Raw genomic sequence first — 15628 nt, 5'->3', positions numbered from 1 at the left:
TCGGAGGCCGAGGGGTGACCTTATAGAGGTTTACAAAATTATGAGGGGCATGGATATGGTAAATAGGCAAAGTCTTTTCCCTGATGTCGGGGAGTCCAGAACTAGAGGGCATAGGTTTAGGGTGAGAGGGAAAAGATATAAAAGAGACCTAAGGGGCAACTTTTTCACGCAGAGGGTGGTACATGTATGGAATGAGCTGCCAGAGGATGTGGTGGAGGCTGGGACTACTGCAACATTTAAGAGGCATTTGGATGTGTATATGAATAGGAAGGGTTTGGAGGGATATGGACTGGGTGCTGGCAGGTGGGACTCGATGGGGTTAGGATATCTGATCAGCATGGATGGGTTTGACTGAAGGGTCTGTTTCCATGCTGTACATCTCTATGACTCTAAATGTTATAATTATACAAGCCTCTACCACTTCGTCTGGCAGCTCATTCCATACACGCACCACCCTCCGAGTGAAAACATTTGCCCCTCAGGTTCCTCTTATATCTTTCCCCTCTCACCCTAAACCTATGACCTCTCGTTCTGGACTCCCCCACCCCAGGAAAAAGACGTTGTCTATTTACCACATCCATGCCCCTCATGATTTTAGTAATCTCTATAAGGTTACCCCTCAGATTCCAATGATCCAGGGAAAAATATCCCTAGCCTATTCAGCCTCTCCCGATACCTCAAATCCTTCAACCCAGCAAGACCTTTGTAAACATTTTCTGAAGCCTTCCAAGTTTCACAATATCCTTCCGATAGGAAGGAGATCAGAATTGCACACAATATTCCAAAAGTGGCCTAACTAATATGCTGTTCAGCCACAACATGACCTCCCAAATCCGATACTCAATGCTCTGACCAATAAAGGAAAGCATACCAAACACCTTCTTCATGATCCTATCTACTTGTGACTCTACTTTCAAGGAGATATGAACCTGCTCTCCAAGGTTTCTTTGTTCAGCAATACCCTCCTGGACCTTACCACTAAGTGTATTAGTCCTGCTCTGATTTGCCTTTCCAAAATGCAGCACCTGACACTAAAATCCATCTGCCAATCCCTCGCCCATTGGCCCCTCTGATCAAGATCCCATTGTACCTGGAGCTAACCTTCTTTGTTGTACAGTAAAGCTGCAATTTTGTTGTCACCTGCAACATATAATTACCAACTGTAGCTCCTATGTTCATACACAAATGATTTATGTAAATGACGATGTGGAGTGAAAGACCAGAGGACATGGTAGATGAAGGTACAGTTACAGTATTTAAAAGACATTTGAATAAGAAACGTTTAGAGAGACATGGGCCAAATGCAGATAAGTGGGACTAGTATATTTTGAGAAACATGTTTGGCACTGACTTTTAGATTACTTACAGTGTGGAAACAGGCCCTTCAGCCCAACAAGTCCACACCGACCCACCCATACCCCTACATTTACCCCTTACCTAACACTACAGGCAATTTAGCATGGCCAATTCACCTGACCTGCACATCTTTGGACTGTGGGAGGAAACCCACGCAGACACGGGAAGAATGTGCAAACTCCACACAGTCAGTCGTCTGAGGCGGGAATTGAACCCGGGTCCCTGGCGCTGTGAGGCAACAGTGCTAACCACTGTGCCACCGTGCCACCCACACCACTGTGCCACCGTGCCACCCAAAGGGTCTATTTCTGCGCTGACTATGACTCTAACATTTTCAGTAGAATTAGCCCACTTACAGGTGTCATTGTTACCAGGGAAGGGGAATTGATGCAAAACTCCATGATATCAAATGGGTTTTCCCCAAGTAATGAGGCTCCACTTGTTCATGAGGTTCTGTTGGGTAACTACAAGTGAAAAGGAGACTAATCTGAACATCATTCCCTTGTTTCAACAGGTGAGGAATATACTTGTGCTGTTTCTTCAACAACTTCACCAGGAACTACACATTCCCCAATTACACGTGGAAGTTTCTCGACCAATCAAAACCAATCCCCAGAAAGGAATTCCCATGAAAAGTATTATATTCTCTGTTTTGATTCAGTGTGTGAGATTAACAATATTTTTTAGCCAAACAAGTGAAAGGCTTTTGTTATTTTGGTAATGGAAATGGTGCTGGGTTCATATTGAGCTCCTGTGTTAGCTCCATATTAAAGGTTCAATTGTTTTTGAAAAGCACAGATGGAAAATAATTGTTTCTATTTTGTTGGCTCTCAGATGGTATTGCTCAGCCTCATTACTTCACCATTAAACTACACCATCTGTGATGTCCCCTGCTTCCCAAACGAACCTTGCTGCTGTGATCTTGAGTGACGTTTCAGGATAGTGTCATTCCTGCTGGTGAAAAGGAAGGTTTGAAGTGATATCTCTGCACAGGGACAGATAGCTTGCAGCGTTAGGCTTTAGCCTGAGTTCATCAGCCTGAGCTGTCGGAAATAAGCTGCAGGAACTGCAAGTGTGATATAAACACTGAGGAAATAATTCTTTGAAGTTACAATGGGGATGAAGAGAAAGTGCCACTTAAGTGTCAGTCAGAAATGGAGAATATTGGAAACGCAGTGTGATTTAGTCCACATTTGGGCAGAAATAGCTCAGTGCAGAATTCTTCACAATTCTCATCCACACCCGAAACAACCCCCAGATACTGTCTGATCATACCTTTCCAGCAACTTCTGTTTTTCATTCACGTCTCCAGCACATGTGATTCATTTGTTTTTAAACAGATAATACTCCGTGATTCAAAAAGCATTGAAAGTTTATACATTTTATTTGCGGTCATATCTATATGTCTATTGTGTAAGTTTGTGTAAATGAAGATCATCGGAATCTAACATCCATTCTCAAGCCTGTTGTTGCTAATTTTTAGTGACCATCCAGTGTTCTTTTATTCTATTTTTACCGAGTGAAATTTACCACATCTGCAAAAGACTCTGTGGTGGTACACTCATCTTCTACACCAGAGATTGTGAGTTCACTTCCTCTTCAGAAACATGGGCACATTATCAATGCTGAGTCTCTAGTGCAGTACTGAGGGAGTGCCATGCTGTTGTGGTACTATCTTCCCTGTGTGATGAATCCAGGCCCATCTCCCCCTCTCAGGGGAACGTGACAGATCTCTTGGTGATATTTGTGGAAGAGCAGTGCTGTTCGCCCTGGAGATCTGGGCATTACTTCTCCCTTAACAATTCCAAATTGCATGATCAGTCATCTGATTATTGTTTGTTGGAACATACTGTGTGCAAATTGAATATTATGTTTGCCAATACAACATTTAACACAAGTATTTCACTTCCTGTATGGTTTTTGGATGTCCTGAGGTTATAAAAGTCATGTTTAATATATTTCTTGCATCAGTTGGCCAAGAATCAACTGTGAACAAACACTGTCACTTTTCTGTTTTCATTATCACAGTCTGGTTTATATTTTGGTCGGTGTACTGGGGGCCATTCTGGTTGTTTTTGCTCTACTTTTGTACCTGAGGCAAATCAACAAGGGTGAGTGTTTATTTCTCTTCAATTATTTTGTTATATCTCAGCAGCTTATAGTTGCAAATAAAGAGAATTTCAGGGTTGGATTTTCTAATGGCTAGATAGCTGATATTCCAGTACAGTCAGGAGCTGCTCAGAATCATAGTCATAGAGATGTACAGCATGGAAACAGACCTGTCGGTCCAACCTGTCCATGCCAATCAGATATCCCAACTTAATCTTGTCCTTCAGATCAGCATCTGCCCCTTATCCCTCCAAACCTTTCCTATTCATACACCCATCTAAATGCCCCTTAAATGTTGCAGTTGTACTAGCCTCTACCACTTCCTCTGGCAGCTCATGTACCATCCTCTGCGTGAAAAACTTGCCCCTTAGGTCTCTTTTATATCTTTCCCCTCTCACCCGAAACCTATGCCCTCCAGTTCTGGACTCCCCCACCCCAGGGAGAAGATTTTGTCTATTTACCCTATCCATGCCCCTCAAGATTTTGTAAACCTCTATAAGGTCACCCCTCAGCCTCTGGATGCTCTAGAGAAAACAGCCCCAGCTTGTTCAGCCTCTCTCTATAGCTCAAATCGTCAAACCCGGGCAATATCTTTGTAAATCTTATCTGAACTGTTTCAAGTTTCACAACATCTTTCCAATAGGAAGGAGACCAGAATTGCATGCAATATTCCATCAGTGGCTTAATCAATGTCCTGTACAGCCGCAACATGACCTCCCAACTCCTGTACTCAATACTCTGACCAATAAAGGAAAGCATCCCAAACATCTTCTTTACTATCCTATCTACCTGCGACTCCACTTTCAAGGAGCTATGAACGTTCAATCCTCTTCGTTCAGCAACACTCCCTAGGATCTTACCATTAAGTGTATAAGTCCTGCTAAGATTTGCTTACCCAAAATTCAGCACCTCACATTTATCTAAATTAAACTCCATCTGCCACTTCTCAGCTCATTGGCCCATCTGGTCAAGATCCTGTTGTAATTTGACGTAACCTACTTCGCTGTCCGTTACACCTCCAATTTTGGTGTCATCTGCAAACTTATTAACTGCACCTCTTATGCTCACATCCAAATCATTTATGTAAATGACAAATAGTAGTGGACCCAGCATCGATCCGTGTGACACTCCACTGGTCACAGACCTCCACTCTGAAAAACAACCCTCCACCTCCACCTTCTACCTTTGATCCAATTCTGTATCCAAATGGCTTGTTCTCCCTGCGTTCAGTGGGATCTAACCTTGCTAACTAATCTTCCATGGGGAACCTTGTCAAAAACCTTACTGAAGTCGATATAGATCACATTTACTGCTCTGCCCTCATCAGTCTTCTTTGTTACTTCTTCAAAAAATTCAATCAAGTTTGTGAGACACGATTTCCCACGCACTAAGCCATGTTGACTACCCCTAATCAGTCCTGGCCTTTTCAAATACATGTACATCCTGTCCCTCAGGATTCTCTCCAACAACTTGCCCACCACTAAGGTCAGGCTCACTGGACTATAGTTCCCTGGCTTGTCCTTATCACCCTTCTTAAACAGTGGCACCACGTTTGCCAACCTCCAGTCTTCCGGCACCTCACCTGTGACTATCGATGGCACAAATATTTCAGTAAGAGGCCCAGCAATCACTTCCCTAGCTTCCCACAGAGTTCTAGAGTACACCTAATCAGGTCCTGGGGATTTATCCACTTTTATGCATTTCAAGCCATCCAGCGCTTCCCCCTCTGTGATATGGACATTTTTCAAGCTGTCCCTACATCCTATACCTTCCATGTCCTTTTCCACAGTAAACACTGATGCAAAATACTTGTTTAGTATCTTCCCCATCTCCTGTGGCTCCACATGTGGGAACTCTGCAGAATCTCCATCCTCGCAGAAGCCTGGAAAATTGAATGTTCCACTTGGCAATTGCTCAACACCTGGGGCCACTCATTAAATTCAGAGATTTCTCATAGCTTCCTGTAAAATTGTTATTCAATAAAAGTTTGACGAATAAATGCATGGTCTCACTTTGGAGTAATGATTCCACTAACCCCATACTTCCGTCACATACCCCGAACTATACATTCCCAAGACTCCTTCTACCCCTCAGACTCATGCTGGGAATCATGGGTGCAATAGTGATGGATGTAGTTCAGTACATGATTATGCACACTGCAAGGAGAAAGTGAGGACTGCAGATGCTGGAGATCAGAGCTGAAAAATGTGTTGCTGGAAAAATGCAGCAGGTCAGGCAGCATCAAAGGAGCAGGAGAATCAATGTTTCAGGCATAAGCCCTCTTATGCCCGAAACGTCAATTCTCCTGCTCCTTTGATGCTGCCTGACCTGCTGCGCTTTTCCAGCAACACATTTTTCAGCTATGCACACTGCAATATGTGCTCAGTTTGAATATTTTAAACATTCAGCATTCCTGTTAAAGTTGTTTGAACAACTGTATTGTAATGTTTCAGGGACATTCTGCATCATGTGTCATCAGAGAACTAAGAGTCTTAATGATGAACAGGTGAGAATAATAAATATTAACTTGCTGAATATTGTTTAGAAATTTGAAGAACATGGGATTTACAGCACAGAAATTAGCTACTTGGCCCATCTGCGGCATACTGGCTCTTTTGCTCCACACAAGACATCTCCCATGACTCTTCATCTAACCTTTCCAATTCCCACTTCCAACTCCTGCTTTGTTTACATGCTGATCAAATTATCTCTTAAATTTCACAATGCATCTTCACTCAACTCCCCCTTAGGAAAGAAGAAGGAGAGAGTTCAAAACAAACTTTGTCATCTGAAGAGTGTCAGAAAGTGGAACTTATTGCCATTAGGGGTCCTTGAGGCAAATACTGTGAAACCATTCAGAGGGGCAGCTGGATAAGCACATGAGGGTGAAATGAATAGCAAGATAAACTCATGAGATTGGATGAAAATGGATAGAGGAGACTCAAGAGGAGAATTACTTTAGCACTGGGCTGCATTATACACTGGAAATAGAATCATAGAGTCAGAGAAATGTACAGCATAGAAACAGACCCTTCAGTCCAACTCATCCCTGCCAGCCAGATATCTCAACCTAATCTGGTTCCATTTGCCAGCACTTGGCCCTTTTCCCTCTCAACCCTTCCCATTCATATGCCCATCCAGATGCCTTTTAAATGTTGCAATTATACCAGCGTACACCATTTCCTCTGGCAGCCCATTCCATACACGCACCACCCTCTACGTGAAAATGTTGCCCCTTAGGTCTCTTTTATATCTTTCCCCTCTCACTCTAAACCTATGCCCTCTAGTTCAGAACTCTCCCACCCCAGGAAAAATATTTTGACTATTTTACCCTATCCATGCCCTTCATGATTTTATAAACTTCTATAAGGTCACCCCTCAGCTTTCAACGCTCCCTGGAAAACATCCCCAGCCTATTCAGCCTCTCCCCATAGCTCAAATTTTCCAACTCTGGCAACATCTTTGTCAATCTTTTCTGAACCCTTTCAAGTTTCACAACATCCTTCCGATAGGAAGGAGACCAGAACTGCACGCAATAATAATTTATAATAACTTCTAATACTGTACATTGATTAAGAATAATCAAGAATTTGCTTTTTCTTCATAATAACGCACATCACTATTCAAGTGAATGAAAAATACATTTTTTTCAAATTTAGGAATTGCCGTCAGTGGAAGAGAACTTGGTATATGCAAACCTAAACCACATTCAAAGGAACACAGCAGAAAGACAGAGAGAAAGAAGAAGCAACTTGAATAATGATGAAATCACATACGCAGTGTTGGCATTTCAAAAGAAATCTTCATCACTGAGAGGTGGGCTGGCAATGCACACAGATGACAACTCAGACAGTGTCATTTACAGTAACCTCAACTTTCCAAACCAGCCGCCAAAGGGGAATAAAAAAGCCCCAACACGCAGCACCCCTCAGGAATCTGGAAGGGACGTTTCTGCTGATATTGCTTTTTAGGAAAACCATGATGAGATATTTATACTGTTCATTTTTCCTTCTTACTTTGTATTGCATTTTGTCTGTTGTAAGCTGTTATTGTAAGTTTGGTTTCCTCAGCAGTTGGAATAATTTAACTTTTATTCCCAAGTCTGGGTCACTTGCATTAAATAACAAGAGCAGAAGTCTAAACACCATGGTGTTTGTCAACCCAATCAGTCCCCATCTCCCTGTTTCCCCTCACTCTAACCTCTGAGTCACTGATTCCAGGTTGGAGCCCCATTCCCAGAGCTAAGTTCAAAAATCAAACTTGACATGCTAGCATGGCACTATGGGACCCTAATGATTGTGTGATACAGAACTTGCACATTGTTAAAAAGAAATGCAAAAGTTTAAGTTTTTGTTCCATTCTCATCAGGACTAAGCCACAAAAAACCAAACTTCAAAAGGGAATATCAATATAAACAGCATGAGAAGAGAGTGCAAATTGTTTGGATAATGTTAAAAATGACACAACACCAGGTTATAGTCCAACAGGTTTAATTGGAAGCACACTAGCTTTCGGAGCGCAAGGAGCGACGCTCCGAAAGCTAGTGTGCTTCCAAATAAACCTGTTGGACTATAACCTGGTGTTGTGTCATTTTTAACTTTGTACACCCCAGTCCAACACCGGCATCTCCAAATCATGTTTGGATAATGGTTGACATGGAGATGCAGCAGAAGCTGTTAACCAGCAAGCTTAACTGATTAAACTCAGACCAGCCAAGTCGGTTCTGATTGGTTAAGGCTACAATGATTAGCAAAGTGCATGATTCTCTCCTCAATTAAAGAGGTGAGATGTACGGACATATTCATTTTTCTGGAAAGAACAGGGCCCTCCGTGGTAATATATGTAATTTCTAGCCTGCACAAATGAATCACACTGCAAGCCCAGTGGATAATCTGAAACTGGTTTCTGGTGTATTTCTGTGCACAGGTGGGATTGTTCAATATTGTTCAACAGCAGCATCATGTCTAATGTTAGATATGTCACCCTGGGATTACAGTATGGGCTCGTTAACATGATTGGCTCACTGCTGGCCTGCAGTGTGGTCTGATATAGTCAGCCTACACACTTGGCATCACAGCAACATTAAAGCTGGCATTCCACAGTGTTTCTGGATTATAACAATTGAGAAATGGAATTGGTTGGACATTATTAGGTTGAAGAGAGGTTTAACATGTGATTGCTGGAAAAATGTCAAAGGTCAAGTCAAACTTCTTTTTTTAGCGGTGTACTGGAAAAGCAAATAATTTTGCGAAGTAGGCAACCTGAAACTTTTAAAAGAGATTGTATTTCTGGCCTAAATATCTGAACAAACTTGTAGAGAAATCCTCAGCCTTATCCTGTTGTCTGAATTTATTCCACCCATAAACCCTCTGCAGAGCTGTGTGGTCTTCCCCTCTCTGTGTGTGAATCCGTGTTTGAGATTAAGAGGATGTAGTTTGGTTCCTCACTGTTCTGGCAATTGATTTAAAAAAAGGTTTGTTTTAATCAACAAGTTATTTTTGGAGTACGTCAAAAAAACAAAAGGAAAGTCTCTTTTGTTTATAATAACTGTAATAAATAGAAATAACTAAACCGTTCTAGTGAAAATGTGAAATACTAATGCATTTGGTTCTGCTTGTGGAGCAGTGGGATTTTATTAACTCTACACTCTCCCCATCAGAACCGTAGTTGAGGTAAGAGCCTCCAATCCCAAACCTATGGGCCATGATGTAGAGGTGCCAGTGTTGGACTGGGGTGGACAAAGTCAGAAGTCACACGACTCCAGGTTATAGTGCATCAGGTTTATTGAGATCACAAGCTTTCTGAGCGATGGTCCTTCAGGTGAAGTCACCTGACGATGGGGCAGTGCTCTGAAACCTCTGGGCACAATCTTCTCTGCCCAGAGGTGGTAGGCCTGGAGGTGGCAAGTGAGCTTTATTAGCTCGGATGGTGGGGCACCTAACCCAGTCACTTCTCCCCCCTTGATTGAATTTGGATCTCATCAGAAGGTCCAAGCTCCAACAACACCAACCCACCACCAAGTGAGACCCTTCAGTGCTCACTCAAGCTTCAAGTACTCTTTCAGCTCCAGGAGAAAGTGAAGACTGCAGATGCTCGAGGTCAGAGTCAAAATGTGTGACACTGGAAAAGCACAGCAGGTCAGGCAGCATCTGAGGAAGGAGAGTCAACATTTTAGGCAGAAGCTCTTCATCAGGAATGGAAGGCACGGGCAGAAGTGTGTTCATAGATAAATAGAAGCGTGGGGCTGGAGCTGGGGCTGAGGGAGGGTAGTTCAGAAGGTGATAGGTAGATGCAGGTGGGTGGTGATGGTGATAGGTTAGAGGGGAGGGTGGAGCAGATAGGTGGGAAGGAAGATGGACAAGTAGGATAATTCAAAAGGGCAGTGCCAGGTTGGAGGATTTGATCTGAGATGAGGTGGAGGAAGGGGAGATGAGGAAACTGGTGAAGTGATCATCGATGCCGTGTGGCTGGAGAGTCCCTCAACTTTCGCTATCAACCGTCCCTTCATTCTTTCCCACACGCACGTGCGCACACACACACACAAATCTATGGGGTGAATTTGCGTTTGCAGATTTGTATTGCAGATATATTGTATTTTGTTCAAAAAGCACTCAATCTGGAAGCAGTCAGTCAATGTTACATTTTATAAATTCCTGCTTTGGAAATAAAACTAATCTGACTCCAGGTTGGAACACAGACTCTATCCTCATACCTTTAATACATTGTCTGGGCAAAATGTTACTTTCTTTTATTTATTGATAAAAACTTAAAGATATATCAGGGCAGTGATGAGAGAAATTCTGGGATTTACATATTAATCAATCAAAATCTGTATCCCCATTCTACATGATTACAGACTGAGCAGCAAACTTGGTTTCTCTAATACGTTGTACCAGTTGTGTGACACTTTGATTTTTTACTTATAGATGCTGTGTCCTATGTATCCTGCCCCACTGACTCCCTGACAAAGGAGTAGTGCTCTGAAAGCTTATATTTTCAAATAAACCTGTTGGTCTATAACCTGGTGTTGTGTGATTTTCAGCTTTGTCCACCCCAGTCCAATAGCAGCCCCTCCACATCCTGAATCTTCTTGCCAGTGGCTCATATCCAGCAGACAGTGAGTGCTGAGCCTGAGTTTGAATGACAGTTGTTCACCTCTCCAAGGAGACAGCTAGACATACGGCTCGGGATTGATAGTGATGGTTGATGCCTCCATCCCCATTGATCCAGTTTAAGGACTGTCTCTGACATACCTACCTGCTGTGTTTGTGCTTGTCTGGGCATTTTCACGACTTCAATAAAATTGCACCTGACAATTCTGAAGATTGAAGCCACTGTCTCTATCCCAGCACAATCACCTTTCCTTAGCCACTGACTCCATCCATCTCCCAGTCCAACACAGCTCTCATCCACGATATTGTGAGCTCCACACTGAACTATTCCAACATCATTCCAGCTGGCCTTGAATCTTCCACCATACATCAACTTACACTCATCCATATCTCTGCTCCAGCTTTACATCTTTGAAGGTGCTATATAAATGCAACTTGCAATATCCGCAAACACATTAACATGGCAAGGCTTTGAAAGAAATGAATGTGCTTCTCAGCTCACTGTATTTTGAAAGCTGCAAATCCACTTATATCATTCTGAAGCAGTTTGAACTTTTATCCCAGATGTTACAATCCAAATTAATTTCAATGGAATTGAATAATTTTAAACTTTTGTCAAATTAAAATTTCAATCTTGTAAAATAGTTGTCCTCCCAAAATTACTTTATTTCTAAAAATGTTTCTGTCTGCAGCATGCTATGTGTGAATGGCTCATTGTAAATGAACTCACATTCAGTTTGGGCTCATTCCATTAAACCTTCAAACAGGTTCATGGTCAATGAGGAATGTAACTGAGAATTATAGGATCCCTACAGTGTAGAAAGAGGCCATTTGGCCCATCTGAAGAACATCCCACCAGACGCAGAACCCCACTCTGTTCCCATAGCCACACATTTCACATGGCTAACCCACCGAGCCTGTACATCCCTGAACACAACAGACAATTTAGCCTGATCATTCAACCCAACCTGAACATCTTTAAAGTTAAAAATCACACAACACCAGGTTACAGTCCGACAATTTCATCTGGAAGTGCATGCTTTTGAAGTGCTGCTCCTTCGTCAGGTCGACAGAAGAGTAGGATCATAGGACACAAAATGTACAGCAAAAGATCTTTAGAAAGTAAGAAGAAACTGTAGCACCTGGAGTAAACCCACACAGACAGGGAGAATGCTCAAAATGCACAGTCACCCAAGACTTGAACTGAACCCAGGGGTTACTGGGACTGTGAGGCAGCAGTGCTAACCACTGAGACACTGTGCTGTCCATTTTTGAGAAGTTGAGATGTAAAAAACAAGTTTCCACACTTGTTGATGTTTTGATGTTCATTGTGTTTTCACACTGTACGAAAAATGTATGAATATTGTCAAGGTCATTGGATGATAGATAGCCATGGATGTACAAAGAGAGTAAGTGTTAGTTGCTTTTGTCTGCAAATTGGAGAGAGAGCTGTCCTGGTACAGCACTTGCTGGAGGCTAATGTTGTGGGTCCTGGTCCATTTGAGTGCGAGCAGCAGCTAAGGTAAGACTGTTTGTTTTAAAAGTACTTACCGGTAGCGGGCAGCGGTGGTTTTTTTCACTCTCTCTTCACAGAAAGAGCGGGAGCAGTAGGGGGAAGTGACGACGACCAGAGAGGCAGCCGAGACCCGGAAGCAGGTAGAGCGTAAGCTTACCTGGGTAGGTGTGTTTCCCCTTTAAAAGCGTGCAGCTGAAGAACCCGAGGCACTACGGAGGTAGTGCCTCCCTCCCGCCCTCCTCCTCTAACCTAATAATAAGATCCGTTGTGGTAAGGAGGTAAGTGCCGAATTTTGCTTGTTGTATTCTTTAGACCCAGTTTTTTTAAATAAAGGTTAGCTTTAGAGGGATGGCAGTGAAGGCAGTGCAATGTTCCTCCTGCAACATGTATGAGGTGAGGGATGCCATGGACATCCCTGCTGATTACACTTGCAGGAAGTGCACCCATCTCCAGCTCCTCCAAGACCGTGTTAGGGAACTGGAGCTGGAGTTGGATGAACTTCGGATCATTCGGGAGGCAGAGGGGGTCATAGATCGGAGCTATAGGGAAGTAGTAACTCCAAAGATGGCAGATAGATGGGTGACAGTGAGGGGGACTGGGAGGAAGCAGCCAGTGCAGGGACCCCCTGTGGTCGTTCCCCTCAAGAACAAGTATACCGTTTTGGATACTTGTGGGGGGGACGACTTACCAGGGGTAAGTAACGGGGCTCAGGCCTCTGGCACGGAGCCTGTCCCCGCTACTCAGAAGGGAAGGGTGGAGAAGAGCAGAGCAATAATAATTGGGGACTCGATAGTTCGGGGCACAGATAGGCGGTTTTGTGGGAACGAGAGAGACTCACGTTTGGTATGTTGCCTCCCAGGTGCAAGGGTACGTGATGTCTCTGATCGTGTTTTCCGGGTCCTTAAGGGGGAGGGGGAGCAGCCTGAAGTCGTGGTCCATATTGGCACCAATGACATAGGTAGGAGTGCTGAGGATGTTAGACAGGCTTTTAGGGAGCTAGGTTGGAAGCTCAGAGTTAGAACGAACAGAGTTGTTGTCTCTGGTTTGTTACCCGTGCCACGTGATAGAGAGTCGAGGAATAGGGAGAGAGAAGAGTTAAATGCGTGGCTACAGGGATGGTGCAGGAGGGAGGGATTTCGGTATTTGGATAACTGGGGTTCTTTCTGGGGAAGGTGGGACCTCTATAGACAGGATGGTCTGCACCTGAACCTGAGGGGCACCAGTATCCTTGGGGGGAGGTTTGCTAGTGCTCTTGGGGGGGGTTTAAACTAACTCTGCAGGGGCATGGGAACCCAGACTGTAACTTTAGGGTGCAGGACCTGGAGTGTAGGGAGGGTAGGAATATGGTATCAATCTTAAAGGATCGTGCCTGTAAACAGAAGAGTGGCTTGAAGTGTGTATACTTTAATGCCAGAAGTATACGAAATAAGGTAGGTGAACTCGCAGCGTGGGTTGGTACCTGGGACTTCGATGTTGTGGCTATTACGGAGACATGGCTAGATCAGGGACAGGATTGGCTGTTGCAGGTTCCAGGGTTTAAATGTTTTAGTAGGGTCAGAGGTGGGGGTAAAAGAGGGGGGGGTGTGGCTTTGCTTGTCAAAGATAGTATTACAGCGGTGGAAAGGAAGATGGATGAAGATTTGCCATCTGAGGTAGTTTGGGTTGAGGTTAGGAATAGGAGAGGTGAGGTCACCCTGTTAGGAGTCTTTTACAGGCCTCCTAATAGTCCTAGAATCGTTGAAGAAAGGATTGCGAAGATGATTCAGGAGAAGAGTGACAGTAATAGGGTGATTGTTATGGGAGACTTTAACTTTCCTGATATTGATTGGGAAAGCTATAGCTCAAGTTCGTTAGATGGGTCAGTGTTTGTGCAATGTGTGCAGGAGAGTTTCCTGACACAATATGTAGATAAGCCAACAAGAGGTGAGGCCATACTGGATTTGGTTCTGGGTAACGAACCAGGCCAGGTATTAGAACTAGAGGTAGGTGAGCACTTTGGGGACAGTGACCACAATTCGGTGATTTTTACTCTAGTGATGGAGAGGGATAAGTGTGTACTACAGGGCAAGAGTTATAGCTGGGGGCAGGGAAATTATGATGCGTTGAGGCATGACTTAGGATGTGTGGATTGGAAAAGTAGATTCCAAGGCAAGAGCGTAATTGATATGTGGAACTTGTTCAAGGAGCAACTATTGAGTGTCCTTGATAAGTACGTACCTATCAGGCAGGGAGGAAAGGGTCGTGTGAAGGAGCCGTGGTTTAATAAGGAGTTGGAATCCCTTGTTAAATGGAAGAGGGCGGCCTTTGTAAAGATGAGGCGTGAAGGTTCAATAGGGGCGATTGAGAGTTATAAGGTAGCCCGGAAGGACCTGAAGAGAGAGCTAAGAGCAGCAAGGAGGGGACATGAAAGGTCCTTAGTTGGTAGGATTAGGGAAAACCCTAAGGCTTTCTATAGGTATGTTAGGAATAAAAGAATGACTAGGGAAGGAATAGGTCCAATCAAGGATAGTAATGGGAAGTTGCGTGTGGAGGCTGAAGAGATTGGGGAGGCGCTGAATGAATACTTTTCGTCAGTATTCACTCAGGAACAGGACATTGTTGTCGATATGAATACTGAGGCACGAATAAGTAGAATGGATGGCTTTGAGATATGTAGAGAAGAGGTGTTGGAAATTCTGGCAAGGGTGAAAATAGATAAGTCCCCTGGGCCTGATTGCATTTATCCTAGGATTCTCTGGGAAGCAAGGGAGGAGATTGCAGAGCCATTGGCCTTGATTTTTGTGTCCTCTTTGTCTACAGGAGTAGTGCCAGAGGACTGGAGGCTAGCAAACGTGGTTCCCTTGTTCAAGAAGGGGAGTAGGGATAATCCTAGTAACTATAGGCCAGTGAGTCTCACTTCTGTTGTGGGCAAAGTCTTAGAGAGAATTATAAGGGATAGGATTTATGCACATCTGGATAAGAATGATGTGATCAAGGATAGTCAGCATGGTTTTGTGAAGGGCAGGTCGTGCCTCACAAACCTTATTGAATTCTTTGAGAAGGTGACGAAGGAGGTAGATGAGGGGAAAGCGGTAGATGTGGTATATATGGATTTTAGTAAGGCGTTTGATAAGGTCCCCCATGGTAGGCTACTGCAGAAAATACAGAGATATGGCATTGAGGGTGAGTTGGAGGTTTGGATTAGGAATTGGCTCTCTGGAAGAAGACAGAGGGTAGTAGTTGATGGCAAAGATTCATCTTGGAGTGCCGTCACTAGTGGTGTTCCGCAAGGATCTGTTTTGGGACCATTGCTGTTTGTCATTTTTATAAATGACCTGGAGGAAGGGTTAGAAGGTTGGGTGAGCAAGTTTGCGGATGATACGAAAGTCGGAGGAGTTGTAGACAGTGAGGAAGGATATGGCAGGTTACAGCGGGATATAGAGAAGCTGCAGAGCTGGGCAGAAAGGTGGCAAATGGAGTTCAATGTAGCTAAGTGTGAAGTGATTCACTTTGGTAAGAGTAATAAAAAGATGGATTACTGGGCTAATGGTAGACT

General features: G+C 43.7%; 1 protein-coding gene across 1 annotated transcript in view; it reads left to right on the top strand.

Annotated features, from left to right (window-relative positions):
- The window catches only part of LOC140467118 (uncharacterized), a 71000-nt gene that overhangs the window by 17389 nt on the left and 37983 nt on the right, over nucleotides 1–15628 (top strand). Inside the window, exons 6-9 of the mRNA XM_072563184.1 lie at nucleotides 1871–1991; nucleotides 3385–3467; nucleotides 5919–5971; nucleotides 7125–7418. Of these exons, the coding sequence (XP_072419285.1) occupies nucleotides 1871–1991; nucleotides 3385–3467; nucleotides 5919–5971; nucleotides 7125–7418 (551 nt within the window). The remainder of the gene's footprint in view (nucleotides 1–1870; nucleotides 1992–3384; nucleotides 3468–5918; nucleotides 5972–7124; nucleotides 7419–15628) is intronic.

This window comes from Chiloscyllium punctatum, chromosome 45, assembly GCF_047496795.1.
Source record: "Chiloscyllium punctatum isolate Juve2018m chromosome 45, sChiPun1.3, whole genome shotgun sequence".
In the NCBI taxonomy this organism is placed as follows: Eukaryota; Metazoa; Chordata; class Chondrichthyes; order Orectolobiformes; family Hemiscylliidae; genus Chiloscyllium; species Chiloscyllium punctatum.
The sequence above is the reverse complement of the archived record's forward strand: the minus strand, read 5'-3'. Positions and strand labels throughout refer to the sequence as shown.